The 22985-nt window shown below is 45.0% G+C and overlaps 1 protein-coding gene across 18 annotated transcripts in view; it reads left to right on the top strand.

Annotated features, from left to right (window-relative positions):
• Window positions 1–22985, top strand: part of EIF4G3 (eukaryotic translation initiation factor 4 gamma 3) — a gene marked incomplete at both ends in the record, with an annotated part of 253579 nt that overhangs the window by 199410 nt on the left and 31184 nt on the right. For 14 of the 18 annotated variants that reach the window (XM_080692029.1, XM_080692037.1, XM_080692033.1 and 11 more), the window contains 7 exons: window positions 1369–1473; window positions 5930–6062; window positions 9225–9319; window positions 12586–12679; window positions 14522–14639; window positions 18092–18309; window positions 22237–22352. In XM_080692029.1, the coding sequence (XP_080548155.1) occupies window positions 1369–1473; window positions 5930–6062; window positions 9225–9319; window positions 12586–12679; window positions 14522–14639; window positions 18092–18309; window positions 22237–22352 (879 nt within the window). Of the gene's footprint in view, window positions 1–1368; window positions 1474–5929; window positions 6063–9224; window positions 9320–12585; window positions 12680–14521; window positions 14640–18091; window positions 18310–22233; window positions 22353–22985 lie in introns of all 18 variants that reach the window. The other 4 variants (XM_080692035.1, XM_080692034.1, XM_080692046.1 and 1 more) reach the window with 2 other exon arrangements.

Genomic DNA, 22985 nt, shown 5'->3' with positions numbered 1-22985 from the left:
TGGCTGGCTTCAAACCTGCGTGATCCTCCTGTCTCCGCCTCCCAAGCACAGGGATTACAAGCGTGCGCCACCACGCCCAGCTATTTTTTTATTCTTTACTTTAAAACAGGGTCTCACTGAGTTGCAGAGGGCCTCACTAAGCAGTAACTGAGGATGTCTGCGAACCGTGATCCTCCTGTCTCAGCCTTCCGAATGCTGGGATTACAAGTGTGCGCCACCACACCTGGCAGACCCTGTCTCAAAATTTAAAAAATAATAAATAAATAAATAAACAGGCTGGGAGTCTATCTCAGAAAGAATACCATGGGTTCAATCTCTAGTACCCCTCCTCCAAAATAGTATAATTCAAATGTAACATGGTACGTCCCAAATAAGAGCTATAGAAATTAAAATTACTTTTCTTATTTGGATATGGTAATAAACCCTTGTATCAGTGACTTATACAAGATTAGGGTTTATTTATCACCTGTCTTGTAAGAGGTTATAGGATAACATTTCCATTTATACTCTGGCCCGTAATTAATCACATTGCCACCGACAGCTGCCAAAAAGCCTAGAAATGTAGACTTTATTTTAGCTGGCCATATGCTCAATTGAAAATGCCACCAAGCCAGGCGTGGTGGCGCACGCTTGTCATCCCAGCATTCGAGAGGCTGAGACCGGAGAATCGGGGTTCATGGACAGCCTCAGCTACTTAGGCCCTCTGCAACTCAGTGAGACCTTGTTTCAAAATAAAGAATAAAAAATAGGGCAGGGGGTATAGCTTGGAGGTCAAATGCCTCTGGGTTCCATCTCTGGACCTGCAAAAAAAAAAAAGAAAGAAAGAAAATGCCTCCACTAGTGATCCACCATAACTAGCTATAAGTTGTTATTCATAAAACATTAAAATCTACTTGAAGCCGGGCGTGGCGGCTGCGCTTGGGAGGTGGAGACGGGAGGATCGCGCAGGTCTCTCTGGCTTAAGAGACCCTGTTTCCAAATAAAAAAAGAATAAAAATAGGTCTGGGAGTGTAGCCTGGAGGTAGAAGGGCTTCCAGGAACCCCATTGCCACAAAAAAATAAAATAAATAAATAGAAATCTACTTGAGTCAGGCATACTTGCACATACCTGTAATCCCAGTCCTTGGGAAGCTGAGACAGGAGCATCACGGGTTTTAGACTAGCCTCAGTAACATAATGAGACTCTTCACCAACCTGGAAAGATTCTATTTCAAATCTAAAAAGTAAAAAGGGCTGGAGGTATACCTTGGAGGTAGAATGCCCTTGAGTTCAACCTCCAGTAACACCAAAAAATTAACTTATATTTACATGATAAAATCACATTTTAATTTCTTTGCCAGGAATTCTAGTGATTTTTGTCTCTTTCAGCCTCGTATGGACCAGTATTTTAATCAAATGGAGAAAATTGTGAAAGAAAGAAAAACCTCATCTAGGATTCGATTCATGCTTCAAGATGTGATAGACCTCAGGCTGGTAAGGAGGGGAGGAATGCATGAGCCTGCGGGGCCAGGCTCTGCTGAGGCATCGGGTTAATTAAGTATATCCCATTATTGACACGTCTAGAACTCCCTGCGCTTGCCAGGCACTGTGGCACACACCTGCAATGCTTTGCAGACTGAAGGAGTAGGATCACAGGTGCAAGGACAACTCAGCCAGACCCTGTTTCAAAATAAACAATGGGCTGGAGTGTGGCTCAGAGGAGGAACAGCTCTAAGTTCACTCCCCAGTACCAGACAACACGCTTGATGCTTTTGCTTCCGGCTGCAGAACTGATTAGAAGACTTCCGTGAGAGTCCCACGAAGACGCAGAAAGCCTTGCCCGTTGCCTGTTTCCTCTCCGTACTCTGATAAACTCCATGGCGGTTTTGAAATTGGTCCTTCCAAATGCAAACTCAAGGCAGTTTTGTCTTTGCAAGCAAGCTCAAGCTCATACTTTAACATCCCCAAATTTTACTCGTTTTTCTTTTTCTTCTTTTATTTACTTATCCATTTATTTTTGTGGTACTAGGATGGAACCCAGGGACATTCTACCTCCGGGCTACACCCCCAGCCCTATTTTTTATTCTTTATTTTGAAACAGAGTCTCACTGAGTTACAAAGGGCCTAAGTAGCTGAGGCTGTCTGCGAACCACGATCTTCCTCCTGTCTCGGCCTCCCAAATGCTGGGATAACAAGTGTGAGCCACCACGCCCGGCTCCTATTTTTTATTTTGAAATAGGATCTCACTAAGTTGCAGAGAGCCTCACTAAGTAAGTGAAGCTGGCTGCGAACCTGCGATCCTCCAGTCTCAGCCTCCCTAGTACTTAGATTACAGGCATGCGCCACCACACCTGTAACCCCGGTACTTGGGAGGTTGAGGCAAGAGGATCGCATTTTTGAGGCCAGCCTCAGCAAATAGTGAGAGTCTCATCAATCTAGCAAGACCTCGTTTAAAAATAAAAATAGGGCTAGCGGGGCATGGTGGCACACGCTTGTAATCCCCGCACTTGGGAGGCAGAGACAGGAGGATCACACAGGTTCAAAGCCGGCCTTGCTGGCTTAAGAGACCCTGTTTCCAAATAAAATATATATATATATAGGTCTGGGAGTATAGCCCAGAGGTAGAAGGGTTCCATCCCTAGTACCTCCAAAATTAAAAAAATAATAAAAATAGGGCTATGGATAGATGTTTCTAAGGGGGGGGGGGGAGAAGGGAAGGAAGGTGAAAAGAAAAAAGAGCTCAGCAAGTCGCCAAGGCTAGAGCAGACCTGCGATCCTCCTGCCTCAGCCTCCCAGGTGCTGGATGACAGGTGTGTGCCACGTACAGCTTTGGGTTACTCTTCGTGTGTGGTGGGGGTGGGAGTACTGGGAGTTGAACCCAGGGGTGTTCTACCTCTGAGCTACACCCTCAGTTGTTTTTTTATTTGAAACAGGACCTCGCTAAGCTGCTGAGGACCTCTCTAAATTGCTGAGGCTGGCGGCAAACCTGCGATCCTCCTGACTCAGCCTCCCAAGTGCTGGATCACAAGCGTGCGCCACCCCGCCCGGCTTTGAGATTTCTGTTTTAATCTCCACACTGGGAGTGCTGCCTACTTTGCAGAATTGTTGTAAGGCTCAGTTAGATGACTGTATGTAGTGCCAACTCATAGGTGGCATTTCTTCTTGGCTGTGTTTCCTATAGACCTGGTTTTCCCTCCTTTCTCATGGCAGGTGCAGGTTTCATCGCTGCCACCTTTTACAAGGAGCTCCTGCAGCTGAGAGTAAATACAGGCACTCCTCTAACCTGTGTTGGGTGTTTATCTTGATCACTGCAAATGAGACCGAGAATCCTTCTTATTACCAGAGCCACTACCAGTTGATCAGAATTTTCATGCTACTTAAACCTGTTTCCTTCCATAGGTTCAACCACTTGTGTTTTATATCGGATGTTGGGACGACCCTTAGAAACGGAAGGGAGATATATAATCATACAGGGACAGCTTCTGTCCTTATGGAGGGGATAACCAAAGCTGGGCATGGCGGCACATGTCTGAATCCCAGGACATGGGAGGCTAAGACAGGAGGATCTCAGGTTCACTGCCAGCCTTAGCAATTTAGTGAGTTCTTCTGCAACTTAGTGAGACCCTGTTCCAGAGTTAAAAATAAGGCCAGGTGTGGTGACACACGCCTGTAAGCCTAGCACTTCGGAGGCTGAGCAGAGGTTCGCATTTCAAGAACAGCCTCAGCAAGTAGTGAGCCTCTCAACATAGTGGAGAGACCCTGTTGCAAAATAAAAATTAAAAATGGGTTTGGAGTGTAGCTCGGTAGTAGAATGCCTAATCACTCACACACACACACACACACACACACACACACACACACACACACACACAGAAATAATAGCAGATGTGTAGCTCAGAGGTCAATCCCCAAGACCAAAAAAAAAAAAAAAATAGCCAGGCATGCCAGTGCCTGCCTGTAATACCAGTACTTTAGAGGCTGAAACAGAAGGATATCAGGTTTGAAGACAATTTCATCAACCTAGTGAAAGCCTGTTTCAAAATAAAAGTAGAGCTGGGGGGTATAGCTCAGAGTTAAAATGCCTATGGGTTCAGACCCCCAATACAAAAAAAGGAGAAAGAAAGAAAGGATAGCCAGAGGGCAGCACTGTTTGGGACTTTGTATAAGATGCCAGAGTCATGATATCGGAGGAAGAAAAATGCTAGTCATAGCCAGGCATGGTGGTGCACACTTGCAATCCCAGCATTCTGGAGTGGAGACCGGAGGATCTCGGTTCGCTGACAGTCTCAGCTACTTAGCAAGGCCGTTTTTTTTTGTTTGTTTGTTTGTTTGGTTGGTTGGTTGTTTTTTTGCGGGTCTGGGGATGGAACCCAGGAGCATTTGACCTCCGAGCTACACCCCCTGCCCTATTTTTTTTTTTTTTTTTATTCTTTATTTTGAAACCGGGTCTCACTGAGTTGCAGAGGGCCTCACTAAATAGCTGAGGCTGTCCGCGAACCGTGATCCTCCAGGTCTCAGCCTGGATGCTGGGATTACAAGTGTGTAATCCCGAATGCTGGGATTACAAGTGTGCGCCACCAGGCCCAGCTAAGCAAGGCCCTTTTCAACTCAGTGAGACACTGCTCCAAAAAATAAAAAAGCCGAGCGTGGAGGCGCACGCTTGTAATCTCAGCATTTAGGAAGCTGAGACTGGAGGATCCAGGTTCGTGGACAGCCTCAGCTACTCAGTTCAGTGAGGCCCTTTGCAACTCAGTAAGACCTTGTTTCAAAATAAAGAAAAAAAATAGGGCTGGGGGTGTAGCTTGGAGGTAGAATGCCCCTGGGTTCCATCACCAGTACTGCCAAAAAATAAAAATAAAAAATAAGAAAATTGCTAGTCATTCTTGATGTTTTTCCTTTCCTTTTCTTTTGTGCTTTTTTTTTTTTTTTTTTTGGAGGGGGTTGGAAATACTATTGATTGAACTCAGGGGTATTTCTACCTCCAAGCTATACCCTGAGCCCAATTTTATTTTTTATTTTGAAACAGGATCTCACTAAGCTGCTGGGCTGGTCTCAAACCCGATCCTCCTGTCGCAGCCTCCCAGGTCCTGAGATTCCAAGCGTGTGCCACCACACCCAGCTTCGTCCCTGACTGGGAACACCCGTGACGTGCAATACACTCTGGGTGGCGATCCCCCAGATTAAGGCAGCTGAAGGGTCCTCATACTTTTTTTTTTTTTTTTTTTTTTTTTGGTGGTACTGGGGCTGGAACCCAGGGGCTTTCTACGTTCAGACTATACTCCCAGAAATACTCTATGCCTTATTTGGAAAGAGGGTCTCACTAAGTTGCTGAGAGCCTCACTAAGTAGCTGAGGCTGGCTTCGAACCCGTGCGATCCTCCTGTCTCGGCCTCCCAAGCGCTGAGATGACAAGCGTGCACCTCATACTTCTTTATTCCTCTTCCCTCTCTACCCTTTGAATGTAGGAAACAATGCTAAAATATATTCAGGACGGTTTTGACAGTTTTGCTCTCGGTCCTTATCCATCAGCTGCTGTAATGTGCCGTGTACTGTTGGCCAGGATTGGCTGAGAAGAACCTAACTTGGAGCTCCTTTTCCCAAACTTGACATATGTCATATATACAACAAATGAGAAACTGCCACAATTCCAGATTTATACTTTTTTTTTCTGGGAATAGGAATGGAACCTGGGGGCATTTTACATCCAAGTACACAGCCAGCCCTGTTTTTATTCTTTATTTGGAAATGGGTCTCACTGAGTTGCAGAGGGCCTCGCTAGGTAGCTGAGGCTGTCCTTGAACCGTGATCCTCCTGTCTCAGCCTCCCGAATGCTGGGATGACAAGCGTGTGCCACCAGGCCTGGCTTATACTTTTATAGCTGTAAAAATACGAAATTTAAAATTTTTTAGCTTTAGTTATCCAACTGGTAACCTTATTGTCTATCTTTATAGTGTAATTGGGTATCTCGAAGAGCAGATCAAGGACCTAAAACTATTGAACAAATTCACAAAGAGGCTAAAATAGAAGAACAAGAAGAGCAGAGAAAAGTCCAGCAGCTCATGACCAAAGAGAAGAGAAGACCAGGTAGGGGCGAGGCCGCCGGCTGGGGCCTGGGAGAGCGCAGTGGAGATGCGCAGGGGAGATGTGCAGGAAATCTCCCTCGGGGGTGAAGCGGCACCGACACAAATGAAACTAGCCCAGGGAGAGCATCTGTAAGCAAGTGGAAGGCATGGTTCTTGATGAAATGTATGCTTTGCTAAGGCTATTGAAATGGAGAGGGAAAAAGTGATTTGAAATTTAGAGGAATAGAAAAGTAGAAAGCTGGATGAGATCTGTATTTGAAGAAGGGGCACTTAAACCTGGGTCTTGGAGAGTGATTGCTTTTAAAGAGAAAGATTTTATTCATGAGTTAAAATTTAAGTGTTCAGAAGGAATAGAAACTTGTTTGGATGGGTGGCATCCGAAGACCTTTTGTTGCCTTCTTTTGTAGACATTAAGGAGATAGCCTTGAGTTTCTGAACAAAGGAGTCATCTTATGGGAGAGATAGACACTGACTCCTCCCTCCCTCTCCATTCGCTCTCGCTCTATCCCCTCCCCATGTTTTTCCTCCTGTTAGGGATCCGACCTAGTATTTTGTGCGTACTGAGTCTGCACTTTGCACCGAGCTGTCCCTCCAAGCCCCCAGTCTATCACTGATGGCTTAGTAAATCAAGGGATATGCTGAATTCCGCAATATGGCTCTTGCTGAAATCATACATGGAAAGAGGTCAGTCTCTAGCAATAAGAGTAGAAAGAAAGGGCCAAGTACAGAAAAGACAAAAGACAAAACAAAGCCTGTCACACCTAAGAAAATAATCTACTGGCAACTTTAGTAGCCCTAGGAAAAGAAACCTTTTCAGAGGGGTGCAACAACTTTCCTTTCGCACCTGTGTATTTTGAGCTAAGCGTGGACCACGTCAGTGTACCGTGCAGCTAAGTGCTCAGGGTGCTGACTGAGTCATGAAATACAGTGACTGAAAACACAAACCCTAGAGCCTGTTCGGCCTTTTATGTCAGCTCACCTGCTTGCTGGGCATATGACCTTGCACAAATCACTTTATCTGCATAATAGAATTCATAAAGGAGGTAATATATAAAACGTGTTCAGCAGCTGGGTGTGGTGGCGCACGCTTGTAATCCCAGCCTTTGGGAGGCTGCGACAGGAGGATCAGGGTTAAGGACAGCCTCAGCTACTTAGTGAGGCCCTGTGCAACTCAGTGAGACTCTGGTTAAAAAATAAAAAGAAAAAAAATAGAGCTGGGGTTGTCACTGGGAGGTAGAATGCTCCTGGGTTCCATCCCCAGTACCACACACACACACACACACACACACACACACACACACACACACACACTAGCATCTGGCTCAGTAAAGACGCAGTCGCTATTAGTTATTACTGATGACGGACACAGGAGAACTCATAATGAAGTTGTTGAGAGAAATGAATCATCCAGGCAAGAAAGTTAAATATTAAACTTCCTGGAGTACTGCACTTACTCGCCTTCCTCACCCCAGGATTCAGCACGGCGCCTTTCAGGGAATGACTTTTACTTATTACTGAACTAAATTGAGAAAGAAAAGGGGACTATATCAAAGCCTATGGTGGATGTACACAGGTGACGACAGAAAGAAAAACCGCTCTCGTCAGAGTGGCAGACTCAGGCATAAGTGTCAGAGACAGAGGGAGAGACACTGTTCACCACCACAGTAGTAAGTAGAGAAAGTCAGGAACTGCGAGCCTCAGAACAGTTTTTATTTTATTTTATTTTATTTTTATTTTTATTTTTTGTGGTACTGGGGTTCCTGGAAACCCTTCTACCTCCGGGCTACACTCCCAGACCTATTTTTTATATATTTTTTAAATTTGGAAACACTGTCTCCTAAGCCAGCGCGACTGGCTTCGAACCTGTGCGATCCTCCTCTCTCCACCTCCCGAGCGCGGGGATTACAAGCGTGTGCCACCACGCCGGGCATCAGAACAGTTTTTAGTTGAATAATTTGCTGATCTTTTGTTCATTCATTCAGTCAACAAATACTGAGTGTCTATCACTTAGCGAGACAAAATGTCTCTTGAGCGGCTTCTCTTACCTAAGGGCTTAGGGAAGACTATAAACAAGCACTTAAGTTAAACATATTATTTGCCAAGTGAATTGTTCTATAGGGAAAGAGAGTGGGGGTGCAGGACTTGTTGAGTACCAGTGCAATTCTAAGTAGGAGGTCGGGGGGCTCATTTAAAGTTGGTGGTCGCCGGGCGTGGTGGCGCACCCTTGTAATCCCCGCGCTTGGGAGGCTGAGCCAGGAGGATCGCACAGGTTTGAAGCCAGCCTCAGCTACTTAGTGAGGCTCTCAGCAACTTAGCGAGACCCTGTTTCCAAATAAAGTATAAAAATGGTCTGGGAGTGTAGCCCGGAGGTAGAAAGCCTCTAGGTTCCACCCCTAGTACCACCAAAAAAAAAAAATAATAAAGTTGGTGGTGTTTGAGAAAAGACATGTGAGGGCGGTAAATCACATACATAGCTGGCAAGAGGGGTTTAGGGAGAGCAATGGCAGGTCAAAGGCCCTCGAGCATCCCTTTCAAGAAGCAGGAGGAGGCCATTGAGCTGGACTCGGCCTGAGGGGCGTGCAGGCAGACATGGTCTAAGAGGCCAGGCTGCCCGGGTAGAGAGAGCTTCCTAGGCAGATAATCTCGTTGTTCCTTTGACATGGATGGTACCAAAAGTGTTTAAAGCAGAAGAGTGCTAAAACGCTACTAAAGTCACGTCGGCTGCCATGATCAAAACAGACAGGTGCAAGCAGGGAGGACGAGGGCAAGGGGCCGCGCAGGAGCGCCGTGGCGGCGTCTGGATGGCAGTGAGGTCAGTGGGCAGGGTCCGCTGGCCGTTGGATGTGAGCAACTAAGCCGCAGTCGGTTCTCCACCTGCGCAGGTAAAGTGTCGGAGTTGCAGGTTTGGGGGAACTTTAAATGGTCCCTTGACACTGTTAAGTGAAATGGACTTGAGAATGAATAATTTCGCCTGACTTCCCAGTGTGGCCTGGTCCCTCGCGTCCTTGGTCTCTCCGAGGCTGGCTCTTCCGTGGAGATGAGTCCAAGCAGCCCTCCTGCCGCATCTCAGCTGAGGGTGCTGCGTAGAAAATACTGCTCACGCTTTCAGTGGCAAACTGACTCGAGACAGATGAGAGCCTTGCTCACTGTGTTCTCCCTGTAGGCGTGCAGAGGGTGGACGACGGTGGGTGGAACACCGTGCAAGGGGCCAAGAACAGCCGGGTCCTGGACCCCTCCAAGTTCCTGAAAATCACCAAGGTGAGCGCGACATTTCAGACACTACGTACAGCGGGCCCGCCGCGAGCCGCAACAGTACGTGTTCATACAAATAACCCCGGAGTTAAGAGGCGCCAGAAATCACAGGGGACTTACTAGACATCATTCTTTAATAAAGATTTAATACATTCCTCTCTCTCAAGAATCTATAGGCAGTCAGAGAGAAGAATTCTCTCCTAGCTGATATATAAGTAGGGTGAAGAACCTGAGGATATAAAGAGAGGAATTAAATTTGATTTAAAAATGAAAGCTCACACAGTTCCATGGGTTTCAAATCATTCGTGAGTCATTGACCCTTACCCATCATACATTTTACATTGTCCTAAAAATTGGCAGAAAACTAAAGACATTCTAAAGCTACTGTGAAGACAGCAAATGAAAAAAATTCAGTGACAAAAAAAAAAAAGAGAGAAAATTGGGGAGAAAATATAAAATGAGCAGTTTTTTGTATTGTCATAGTTTTGTCCAAGCTTTGCTTTGGAATAAAGCATCAGACTCTCCCAGGTTGAACCCAGGGATATTCTACCTCCAAGCTATACCCCCAGCCCAATTTTGTTCTTTATTTTGAAACAGGTTCTCATTAAGTGTGCATGGCCTCATTAATTTTCTGAGGCTGGCTGCACATCTAAGAGCCTGCTGTCTCAGCCTCCCAAGTACTAGGATTACAAGCATGTGCCATCATGCCTCACTCCCAGCCCTTTTATTTATTATTTTTAATAATTAATTAATTACTTAATTTTGTGTGTGGGTCTGGGGATGACACCCAGGGGCATCCCACCTCTGAGCTACACCCCCTGCCCTAATTTTTATTCTTTTATTTTTAAACTGGGTTGTCTCACTGAGTTGCAGAGGGCCTCACTAAGTAGCTGAGGCTGTCCGTGAACCACGATCCTCCGGTCTCAGCCTCTCAAATGCTGGGATTACAAGCGTGCGCCACCACGCCCAACTATTTATATATTATTATTCTTTTTTTTTTTTTTTTTTTTTTTTTTTTTTTGGTGGTGGTACTGGGGTTCCTGGAAACCCTTCTACACCCAGGCTACACTCCCAGACCTATTTTATATTTTTATTTGGAAACAGGGTCTCTTAAGCCAGAGAGGCTGGCTTCAAACCTGCGCAGTCCTCCTGTCTCTGCCTCCCAAGTGCGGGGATTACAAGCGTGCGCCACCACTCCCGGCTTATTGTTATTTTTATTATTTTTGGGGGGGTACTGGGGATGGAACCCAGGGACATTCTACCTCTGAGGCACACACCCAGCCCTATTGTTTTATTCTTTTTATTTTTGAAGCAGGGTCTCACTGAGTTGCAAAGGGCCTCACAAAGCAGCTGAAGCTGGCCACGAACCGCGATCCTCCTGTCTCAGCCTTCCAAATGCTTGGGATTATAAGCGTGCGCCACCGCGCTTGGCTCCCCAGCCCTTTTTTAAATTTTGAATTAGCTCAGCTAAGTTGCAGAGGCTGGCCTCAAACCAACAATCCTCCTCTCTCAGCCTCCCAAGTAATGAGATTATAGGCATCCACTCCCTTGCCATCATTGCTAGCTAAGATCCTGTTTTTTAATGTTCTGGCACATTTTTCTAGTTGTTTTATGTCTCAGAGCAGGATTTCCATTGCTAAATACAACTTTATTCCAGTTCATTTCCAGGAAAAGTCAATTGTAACTAAAACCTTATATATAAAGAATTTGTAGCTGGGCACACTGCCACACACCTATAATACCAGCACTTGGGAGGCTGCGTCAAGAGGATTGCAGGTTCAAGGACAGCACACAGTAACTTAGTGAGACATTTTCTCAAAACTATATAAAAAGGGCTGGAGATACAGCTCAGTGGTAGAGTGCCCCTGATTCATTCCCCAGAAACACACACACACACACACACACACACACACACACACACACACACACACCATCAACATCTTTGAAAAATATGTCAGTAATCATAACATGTATTTTTAATATTATAGTTTTTTGCAACACTATATAAAAGAATAGTGTTGGTATCAAATTTTCCATATCGCTATCATCATATTTTGAAAAATACATAAATTGTTTAATAAACTTTATATATTCAAATAATCTATTTTTATAGTTGTACTGTAGGTATTCTATGTAAGTATCCTAGAAAAAGTTTTAAACCATTAAACAGCCAGGCATGGTGGCATATGCTTGTAATTCCAGTACTTGGGAGGCTGAGACAGGAAGGTCGCAGGTTATCGGCCAGCCTCAGCTACTTAGTGAGGCCCCCTGCAACTTGGTGAGGCCTTGTTTCAAAAATAAAGAATAAAAAATAGGGCTGGAGGTATATTTTGGAGGTAGAATGTCCCTGGGTTCTATCCCCAGTACCACAAAAAGAAAAAATCCATTAAACATATTCATTGATAGTAGGAGATTCGTGTGAAAGTACGTTCCATAGCAAGGCAGCATATTATAAATTGTCAGAACATAGCAACGCCTTGGGAAACCTGCATTCCAGCTTGTAGGCTACATGCATGTACAATCTGCCTTCCAGCGCGACTCTGGTCCTGTCTCCTGCAGTTGTACTTGCTGGGTCAGGCATGCTGGAGGGCAGGGCCTTCCCTCCTGGCGCTCTCCGCCCCAACGTCCTGTTCTCTCTTTCTCTCCTTCCCTGTTACTGAAGGCTCACATTTCACCCGTTCTAGCCTAACATGGAAATTTTTATGTCTGTTGACTTGTTTTTTTCACGTTGATGTAAAGAGTTTGAGTTTATTTTATAGAATTTGTACTCTCCATTTTTTCTTCTTAAATTATTGGACATTACAAGAGGAATCATTGCCAGCTGTTTATATTTGGCACACTAATAGACCATCTGAAATGGAAGGTACTGAGAGCATTCTCCAGGCCTTCAAGTTATGTTTTGTGCTTTCGAGCCTGCAGGGATCTGCTTTAATGAGAACAGCTTCGATGTGTGTGTCTTTTTTTTTTTTCAGTACTTGGGATTGAACCCAAGGGCATTCTATACTCTCGGCCCTTTTTTTTTTTTTTATTCTTTTCAGTTTTGAAACAGGGTCTCTCTGAGGCAAAGGGCCTCGCTAAGGAGCTGACGCTGTCCACAAACCTTGAACTGTGCTCCTCCGATCTCAGCCTCCCAAATACTGGGATTACAAGCGCGCGCCACCACGCCTGGTTCAGTGTATGTTTCTTAAGCGGATGCTTCAAACAAAGTTTTGTTGCTAAACTGTTCTTCTTGAGTATTCCCTATAAATAACCTGCAGCCACTTACGTTACAGCCCACAATTGATGAGAAGATTCAGCTGGTGCCTAAGGCTCAGCTGGGCAGCTGGGGGAAAGGCAGCAGCGGGGGAGCGAAAGCCAGCGAGTCAGGTAAGGCGCTGCGCCTGTCCTGGTCCACAGCCTTGCCCCGGCCCTCTCCATCAGCCTGTGGGAGGTCTAGGAAGGGACCAGACGCTCACCAGGACCAGACTTGTATTGGTGGCCCTCTTTACACAAATCAAGGGTTTCCTCCTAAGGATCTTTAGATAGTTTAAATTTTTAGTAAGAAAAATGTCAGTTCAGTAAGGCTATTTTTAGTGATATATGCTTATTCTTTATAGACACATAGCAATTGTACATGTCTGTGGGGTGCGGGGAGAGACTTCAGTACATGTATCTACAATGGATAGCGTTCAGAGGAGTTGGCGTGCGTGTCCGCTCATTTATCATTTCTTTGTATTGGGAACACTCAGAATCTTCTCCAGCAGCTATTTTGAAATAGTAATTGACCGTTACAGTCAACCATAGTTACCCTGCTGTGCTACGGAAAGTTGAAAGTTACTTCCTTATCAGTTAGGCTATTTAATTAGGGCCTTAATCTTGTAGATTCCTTCATTATTGTTCACAAATCCAATCTAGTTAGAGAAATGACTGGGATACCAAATTCAAAAGGAAGCTCATTATGCTGGGGAAAAAAGCATCTAAATACACAGACACATTTAAAAAGGGAGTTTGTGAAAACAGTAGAGAGTAGGTACTATGATGTATAATTACCATGCAGCAATAAAAATATTTTTAGAAAAAGAATCATGAGTTAGATTAAAACATTTTTTTCAAAGTTTTCATAAAGATCAGATTTTGACAGATCTGCCCTTTGGGCTGAAATGTCTGGACCATCACAAAAGTGTGTGTGAGCTAAGACACCCAGCGTGAGAGCTCAGGCTTTCTCCGTCCCATTAGGGTCCTTCTGCTAAGAAACCTCGGGAGTTTTATTTAAACTTTTAAATGCTGTATGGTACATTTAAACATACTTGCATTATTTTCCATAAATGAGATTATAGTCTTCGTGTTGGTTAACTTGTTAAAATATAGTGCTTGCTTTGGTTTTGCCTGTCTCCTCCTGTTTACATACTCCTCCCTGTGCCCTACTCAGGGCAATGTGCATGTTTTCAAGGTGTCATGAATGAAAAGTTCTAAACCTCCTTTTTATACCAGTTTCCTCTGATGCTTTACTTCTCAGAGTACAGTAGATGGACCAGGAACGATAGTTCCACCTACTGGGGACAAAAGGATTGCTTGAGCCCAGGGAATTTTAGACCAACCTAGGCAATACAAAGAGAGATCTCTTCTCTTTTAATTAGAAAGGAAGAAGCCAGGCGTGGTGGCGCATGCTTGTAATCCCAGAATTTAGGAGGCTGAGACCGGAGGATTGCGGCTCCTGGACAGCCTCAGCTACTTAGTGAGGCCCTTTGCAACTCAGTGAGACCCTGTTTCAAAATAAAGAATAAAAAATAGGACTGGGGGTATAGCTCAAAAGTACACCCTGGGTTCCATCTCTAGTACCATGAATGAATGAATGAATGAATGAATGGAATGAGTGAATGAATGAATGAATGAATGAATGAATGAATGAATAGAAAGAGCCAGGCATGAGGGCACATACCCATAATCCTAGTACTCGGGAGTCTGAGACAGATTGCAGGTTTGAGGTGTCTTACCAAGTAGTGAGACACTCCATCAACCTAGCAACACCCTGTTTCAAATAAAAATAAAATAGGGCTGGGGGTGTAGCTGAGAGGTAGAATGCCTCTAAGTTCAATTCCTAGTAACAACAACAGAAAAAAAGTAAGTCCTGGTCCCAGGCCCCACTCAAGGGAGGCAGGTAAATGTGAATATTTGCATTTTAGTTGTGAAATTTTGTTTTGTTTTTTATTACATCCTTAACACCTCCAGATGCCTTACGGTCAAGTGCTTCCAGTTTAAACAGATTCTCTGCTCTGCAACCTCCAGCACCTTCAGGCTCCACGTCAGCCACGCCCTTAGATTTCGATTCCCGAAGGACCTTAACTAGGTAAGAATCCCACTTTGCATGGTGAGTCAAGGCTTCCCCGCTTGCCAGGAGGCCCGTGTCCTGTCTTGTACGCACATGGATTATGAAGATGACCCTGTGGATGTCTTCCTTTTTCCCTGAAGTTGAGTTTCCCTCTGATCAGCACACATCATCTCTCTAAAGTAGGAACATAACTGGGCGTTGGGTTTGGGATGGGAGTAAAGGCAGGTTGCCTGACAAAGGCCTACAAGTGCTTGTCAGGAAAGCCTGGCTCACCAGAGCGCCGGAGGCACGCCGAGGAACGCTAGCCTGGCACTCCCAGGCGTGGGAGCTAAAGCGCACGACGGCCCGGGCCGTCGTCCTCGCACCGTTCAAGCCACAGTCGAGGCTGTCCCGCGCTTTTACTAGCCTCTCTCTGCATATGCTCCGTCTTCCTACTTCTACTTCCACAGGATTGAAATATGGTGGAGTCTGACAGCCACTTTCCATAGAACGCCTGGGGGTGGAGTGGTAGAGAACAGCGCTTCTAATGGAAGCACCCTGAAAGCTGAAGTCTAAGTTCCCGATACTCTTTTTTCTTACTATAATGTTTGATTAAATAGACTTTCTAAATTATGTTGTGGGCTTCTGAAACAAATATTGGCTTCTTAGCAGAAGCCAGCATTTCAAGGCTTGGATTGTCCCTGAACCAGTGTTGAGGTATTTGTGACTGTGTAGTCATAAATTTCCCCTAATGGCTTTGCTTTTTTATTTATTTATTTTTATTTTTTTTTTTTTTTTGGCGGTGCTGGAGATGGAACCCAGGGGCATTTTACCTCTGAGCTATCCAGCCCTATTTTATTTTTCTTTTGAAATGGAGTCTCCTAGGTTGATAAGAATCTCACTACTTGCTCTGGCTGTCCTCAAACCTGTGATCCTCATGTCTCAGCCTCCCAAGTACTGGGATTACAGGTGTGCGCCACCACGCCCGGCTTGTACATGTTCTTTGATAGAGGTTAACTTTTGTCCAGACTCTTAGTCTTTCCTTTTCAGGTTGTTGCTTCTGAACTCCCGTGTGCCAAAGAACTATTTGACCAGCTGATTAGAATTGTTGAAAAAAGCCAGCCACAGCAATTTAACAGAAACATTCTTCAAAATAAAAAATAAAAAGGGCGAGGTGAGCTGGGTGTGGTAGTGCATGCCTGTAATCCTAGTACTTGCTGAGACAAGGATTTCAGGTTCGATGATAACCTCAGTAAGTACTGAGACTCTTATCAACCTAACAAGACACTGTTTCAAAATTAAAAAAAAAAAAAAAATAGGGCTGGTTGTATCTTAGAGGTAGGATGCACCTGGATTCAATCCTTAGTACCTCCCTCAGAAAAAAAGGGGGCTAGGTGAAAGTTTGGGGAGGAAAGAGACAGGAGGTGCCTCAACAGCAGTACAGGTCTACAGTGGAACATGGAGACTAGAAGTATGTATCGGTTGTTTAAGAGGAGATTGCAGCCGGGCGTGGGGGCGCACACTTGTAATCCCAGCATTCAGGAGGCTGAGACTGGAGGATCGCGGTTCGTGGACAGCCTCAGATACTTAGTGAGGCCTCTGCAACTCAGTGAGACCCTGTTTCAAAATAAAGAATAAAAAAATAGAGCAGGGGGTGTAGCTCGGAGGTCGAATGCCCCTGGGTTCCATTCCCAGGCCTGGGGAAAAAAACAAAAGGAATATACTTCTACTTGTTTCTTTGTATCTGAAGTTTCTGGAGAAATAAAACATCATGGAGAGAGAGAGAGAGAGAGAGAGAGAGAGAGAGAGAGAGAGAGTGTGTGTGTGTGTGTGTGTGTGTGTGTGTGTGTGTGTGTTCATGCCAGGGATTAAACCCAGGGCATTCTACCTCTGAGCTACATTCTAGCCCTTTTTACTTTGAAACAGCATTGCTATTGGTGAGACTCTCACTGCACTGCTGAGGCTGCCTCCAGCCTCCAGTTATGTCTGTCTCAGCCTCCGAAGTTGACCCAGGAGCAATTTATCTCTGAGCTACATGCCCAGGCCTCTTTTTTAAAAACAAGGTCTGGCTGAATCGCTAAGGCTGGCCTAGAGCCTGTGATCCTCCTGTCTAAGTCTCCCAAGTATTGGGATTACAAGCATGTGCCACCACGCCTGCACACCTGGTTCATTCCTTTTTTTTTTTTTTTTTTCTTTTCTTCAGTACTGGGGATGGAACGCAGGGGCATTCTACCTCCAAGCTATACCCGTAGCCCTATTTTTTATTCTTTATTTTGAAACAGGGTCTCACTGAGTTGTAAAGGGCCTCACTAAGTGGTAGCTGAGGCTGTCTGAGAACCACCATCCTCCTGTCTCACCCTCCCTAATGCTGTATTTTCAAACAGTCTCACTAAATTGTGGAATCAAAAAGAATAAAAGCCAGGTGTGATGGTACACACCTGTAATCCTAGTCTTTGGGAGGCCAAGACAGGAAGATTACAGGTCCCAGACCAACTTCAGCAACTTAGATCCTGTTTCAAAATAAAAAATAAATGGAGCTGAAGGGCTGGGCGTGGTGGCGCACACTTTGTAATCCCAGCATTTGGGAGGCTGAGAGAGGAGGATCGCAGGTTTGTGGCCCGCCTCACCTACTTAGTGAGGCCCTCCACAACTTAGTAAAACCTTGTTTCAAAATTAAGAATAAAAAATAGGGTTGGGGGTATAACTCAGAGGTAGACTGCCCCTGGGTTCCATCCCCAGAACCACACACAAAAAAAACCCAACAACAACAAAAAAGGGCTTTTTTTTCTTGTTTTTTGTTTTGAAACAGGGTCTCACTGAGTTGCAAAGGGCGTCACTAAGTAGCTGAGGCTGTCCACAAACCACCATCTTCCAGTCCCAGCCTCCCAAATGTTGGGATTACAAGTTTACGCCACCACACCCCACATCAAAAAAACGTTTTAAATACTTAAATAAGGCATCACTGTGGACATTTAAAATTTTTAAGACAGGCATGGTGACGACCCTATTTCAAAATAAAGAATAAAAATAAAATAGGGCTTGGGGTGTAGCTCAGAGGTAGAATGTCCCTGGGTTCAGTCTCCAAAACCACACACAAAACAACAATATAAATAAGTAAAAATTTTACATAGACGAAGTGTACACTATCTAATTCTAATAGACACTAAAATTTTAAATATATGAGGTGTACACTACCATGTACACTGCCATGCTTAGAATGTTTAAGTTTTTTGGTTTAATAAAATAAAAATTTTAGGTGGTATCCCTTTAACCACTAGAGAGAAATGTAAAGCACCTTAATACATAGTCCCTTTTAGAACATTCTGATTTTTGCCTGCTTTATGAATAATTATACTTTGAAATATCATTAGTTCCTCCTGCAGCTAAAGTTATCTGTGAAAGATTATTCTTCGTACTTCTAGTGTTATCTCTTGATGTGAGCGTAAAGGGGGTAAAGCTGTCTTCTAACGCGTGTCGCTCGGCCTCTGCAGTCGTGGGAGCGTGGGCCGGGAGAAGAGCGACAGGCCCCTGGCCCCCGCGGCCCGGCCAGGCGCGTTCCTGAGGGGCGGCAGCAGCAAAGACCTGCTGGACAACCAGTCTCAAGAGGAGCAGCGGAGAGAGATGCTGGAGACCGTGAAGCAGCTGACGGGCGGCGTGGACCCCGACAGGGGCAGCTCGGAGCCCGACCGGAGCAAGACCAGGGAGACAGGTGGGGCTCCCGCGGAGACACAGATGGGTGTGGCCTGACATTTGGAAGGAAGGGCACAGAGGACAGTTCAGATTCCTTCCAACACGGCAGCGCACACACCAGCACCCGGAAAGTTAAAAGAACAGCCTCACTGTCCTAACACTTGTCTCATTCCCTAGACAAACCATTGCTCAGAAATTTTGCAAAATTTCCCCTCTTGTGGGGACAAGGTCCTCTTGCTGTGTCGTAAGCAGTATGAATGTCAGGCAAGGCGTAGTGGCGCGCACCTGTAACCCCACTGCTTGGGAAGCTGAGGCAGAAGGATCACAGATTTGGAGCAGCCTCCGAAACATTGAGGCCTTCTGCATCTTAATGAGACTCTGTTTCAAAATAAAAATAAAGAAGAAGAAAATAGAGCTGGAGGTGTAGATCAGGGGTAGAATCCAATCCCCAGCGTCAAAAAAAAAAAAAAGCAATGTGAACTCTTACCAGGCCCTTTACCACATTGCCCATGTGCCAAATGAAGTTTCAAGTGTGTGAACAATCTCACGTTATCGAGCTACTGCAGGCCAACCAAAGAGGAGTCAGATTGTCTTCTGTTGATTATCCCCAGCAAACCTCTGTGGGTTTCATATTTATTTAGTATGCATACGTGCATATGCTTAAAGACCTGCTCAGATAATGATAGGAAAATGACTTCATGTATTTAAACTATTTCAGTTCTCTTGTCTGTTAAAGGAAGATAGTGTAGACAGTGTGCCTACCTGAACTCCGTAGGATTGTCATGAAGATGAAACGAAAAGTGAATACGTGACCTGCAGCCGAGCACGGTGACGCAGGCTTGTAATCGCCACACTTGGGAGGCCGAGGCAGGAAGATTGCGGGTTCAAGGCCAAAGCCTCAGCAACTTCGTGTGGTCCTCTAAAACTTAGTGAGACCCTGTTTTCAAATAAAAGATCCGGCTCATGATGTAGCTCAGAGGTAGAACTCCTCAGGGCTCAATCCCCAGTACCACCAAAAAAAGAAAAGAAATTGATAAAAACAAAGTTTTCAAAAGGTACTATTATTATTATTATTATTATTATTATTATTATTATTTTGTGTGTATGTGTAACTGGGGGTAGAACCCAGGGGCTTTTCTACCTCCGGGCTATACTCCCAGCCCTATTTTATACTTTATTTGGAAACAAGGTCTCGCTAAGTTGCTGAGAGCCTAAGTAGCTGAGGCTGGCTTCCAATCTGTGCGATCCTCCTGTCTCAGCCTCCCAAGTGCTGGGATTACGAGCGTGCTCCACCACGCCCGGCTACTTCAAAAGCTATTAAATGAGAGCCAGCCATGTTAGCACATGCCTGTAATCCCAGTACTTGGGAGACTGAGGCGGGAGGATCACAGTTACAAGGACTGCCTCAGCAAGTAGGAAGACTCTTATAAACCTAGCCAGACCCTATTTCTAAATAAGAAATAAAGTCAAGCTGGAGGTCTAGCTTGAAGGTATAATTTTTCAAATTTGTTTACTTTTTTTTTGGCAGTACTGAGGATGGAACACAGGGACATGGTACCTCTGAGCTACACACCCAGTCCTACTTTTTATTCTTTATTTTGAAACAGCGTCTCACTAAGTTGCAAAGGGCCTAAGTAGCGGAGGCTGTCTGCAAAACCCGAGCCTCCCGCCTCAGCCTCTCAGGTGCTGGGATTATGAGCGTGCGCCCCACGCGCGGCTCTCGTTTACTGTTTAAACTATTCCTTTTCTGTATAGTCTCTAAGTGGATTTCAGAGACATTGAAATGTCTTCCTCCAGTCGAGAAGACATTAATTCTCTAGCTTCTGGGACGCCGCTTTCTTACCTGTGTTAGATACTTGGGGGACATAATAGGACAAGAAATGAGCTTGCCCGTGTGTACTGAAAGATGAGGCGCAGCGCCCGTGTTGTCAGGAGTCCCTCACTCGCCCGCACACGGCTAGTGCTCGCATGTGCTCCTTGCTCTGGTCTTCATTCTCAGGGACCGGAAGGGCCTGTATCAAGTAACTTCTAAGAGAAAAAACTGAGGAAATTGCTATGAAGAAAAGGAATTTAGCCGGGCGTGGTGGCGCACGCTTGTCATCCCAGCATTCGGGAGGCCGAGACCGGAGGATCGTGGTTCGCAGCCAGCCTCAGCTACTTAGTGAGGCCGTCCTCAACTCAGTGAGACCCTGTTGCAAAATAAAGAATAAAAAATACGGCGGGGGGTATAGCTTGGAGGTCGAATGCCCCGGATTCCATCCCCAGACCTGCAAAATAAAAAGGAAGGAAGGGAGGGAGGAAGGAAGGGAGGGGAATTTAGTTCTATTAGAGTACTTAGCAAAGGGAACTATCTAGAATCCGGAAAGGAGAATGTCGGAGAAGTTTTCCCTCATCTGAAGGACCAAAACAAATGGAACAGGTTTGCAATAAAGGACAGATGTGGGACAGGGAGAGAACGTTCCAGCCCCGAGGAAAGTTGTAATAGAAACCACGCCACCGGCCAGTGTGGCTAGAGCTCTGAAAAGCCGGGCCCAACCGGTGTGGACGGTGAAGGTCCGGTGTGGGCCTCATCACCGAGCCAGTGCGGATGGGTCACAATCCAGAAACTGACAGAAAGAGTTCTAATGAAGTTACTTGGTATACATCTCATCTGTGTGTGCGTGTGCGTGTGCGTGTGCGTGTTACTGGGGATTGAACCCAGGGACATTTTAACCCTGAGATACACCCCCAGCCCTAATGTGTTTTTATTTTAAAGCAAGTCTCGCTAGGTCGTGAGACACTCACTAGTCGCTGAGGCTGTCTTGAACCTCTGATCCTCCTAGTTCAGCCTCCCAAGTACTGGAATTACAAGCGTGCACCACCACGCCCGGCTCATTTTTTCTTTTAACATTTTCTTCTCTCCATTTTTATTTTTTAATTTTGAAACAGTCTTTCTAACTTGCTGGGGCCTTGCCAAGTTGCTGAGGCTGGAACCTGCGATCCTCCTGTTTCACCCTCCCAAGTATTGTGATTACAGACATGTGCCACCACACCCAGCTAGTATAGCTCTTTTTTTTTTTTTTTTTTTTTTTTTTTGTGGGTCTGGGGATGGAATCCAGGGGCATTCGACCTCTGAGCTACACCCCCTGTCCTATTTTTTATTCGTTATTTTGAAACCGGTCTCACTGAGTTGCAAAGGGCCTCACTAAGTAGCTGAGGCTGTCTGCAAACCGTGATCCTTCGGGTTTCAGCCTCCTGAATGCTAGGATTACAAGCGTGCACCACCACGCCCAGCTAGCATATCTCTTCTAAAATAAAATGTTTCTGTATTTTTTGTGTGTGTGTATATGTGGTATTGGGGGATGGAACCCAGAGGCACTCTAACTCTGGGCTACATCCCAGCCCTGTTTTATTTTTTTAGTTGGAAGCAGGGTCTTGCTAGTTTGATGGACAGTCTATTTGCTGAGGCTGTCCTTGAACTTGAGATCCTCCAGTCTCAGCCTCCCTAAAACTAAAACTGGGATATTACAGGCATGTGCAACCACTCCCTGTTAAAAACTAGGAATCCTTTTTTTCTTTTTTCTTTTACAGTACCGGGGATTGAACTGAGGCGACATTCTATCTCCAAGCTACACCCCCAGCCCTTTTTAAATTTATTTTAAAACGGGCTCGCTAAGTTGCAGAGGGCCTCACTAAGATGCTGAGTCTCACTACTTGCTGAGGCTGGCCTTCAAACTGCCTGCCTTCTTCTCAGCCTCCCAAGTACTGGGATTACAAAATGGGCACCACAACACCGGCTGGTATTCTGCTTTTAGATGTCTCAACTTTGTCAAATTTGTGTCTATTAAATGTCTCTTCTAGAAACACAGTGTAACAACATGTAAATATTATCAATCATAATCTCACGATTTCAGTGTGGTAATTTTTGTCATCTTTATTTTCTCACTTTTAAAAATCTCACTAGCAGTGAAACCAGAAATTTCAGCAGTGTCAGCTCCTGACAAGCCTTCATTGTCAGAAGAGGAGATGGAGAGGAAGTCCAAATCTATCATTGATGAATTCCTACACATTAATGATTTTAAGGTAAATGAGACTTAAGACCGCAAGCGCTAGTGCCGAAAGGCCTGTAACAGACACATAGCAATTGTTCTGTTCTAAATCAAGTGTCAGTATGAATTGACAAGGTGCGGATGGAGGAGCCTCGGCCCCTGGATTGGTTAAGGCGAGGCACGCTAATGCTCATGCAGCCTGCCAATTACTGTCTTTTAAACTGATGTGATAGCTCACTAAATGGAGCGGTGGGAAGTGGGTGTCAGTCCAATCTAAATAAGGGAAAACAAGTTGACTTTAGTACTAATGAGAAAAAATAGCGTTATCATTATGAAGCATTGCTGGCACTAATTATACCTTTGCAGGGGTGTGTGTGTGTGTGTGTGTGTGTGTGTGTGTGTGTGTGTGTGAGCTATTAGGCATTGAACTAAGGAGCATTACCTCTGAACTATATCCATATCCCCAGCCCTATTTTATTTTATTTATTTTATTTTACTTTTGTGGTACTCAGGATTGAACTCAGGGGCATTCTGCCTCCAAGCTACACCCCCATTCCTATTTATTTATTTATTTATTTATTTATTTATTTTATTTTGAAGCAGGGTCTCACTATGTTGCAAAGAGCCTAAATAGCTGAGACTGGCCACGAACCTGCTATCTTTCTGT

The sequence above is a fragment of the Muscardinus avellanarius genome (genome assembly GCF_963383645.1).
Source record: "Muscardinus avellanarius genome assembly, chromosome: 3".
NCBI classification, from domain to species: Eukaryota; Metazoa; Chordata; class Mammalia; order Rodentia; family Gliridae; genus Muscardinus; species Muscardinus avellanarius.
This window is presented reverse-complemented; position numbering and strand designations above follow the sequence as displayed.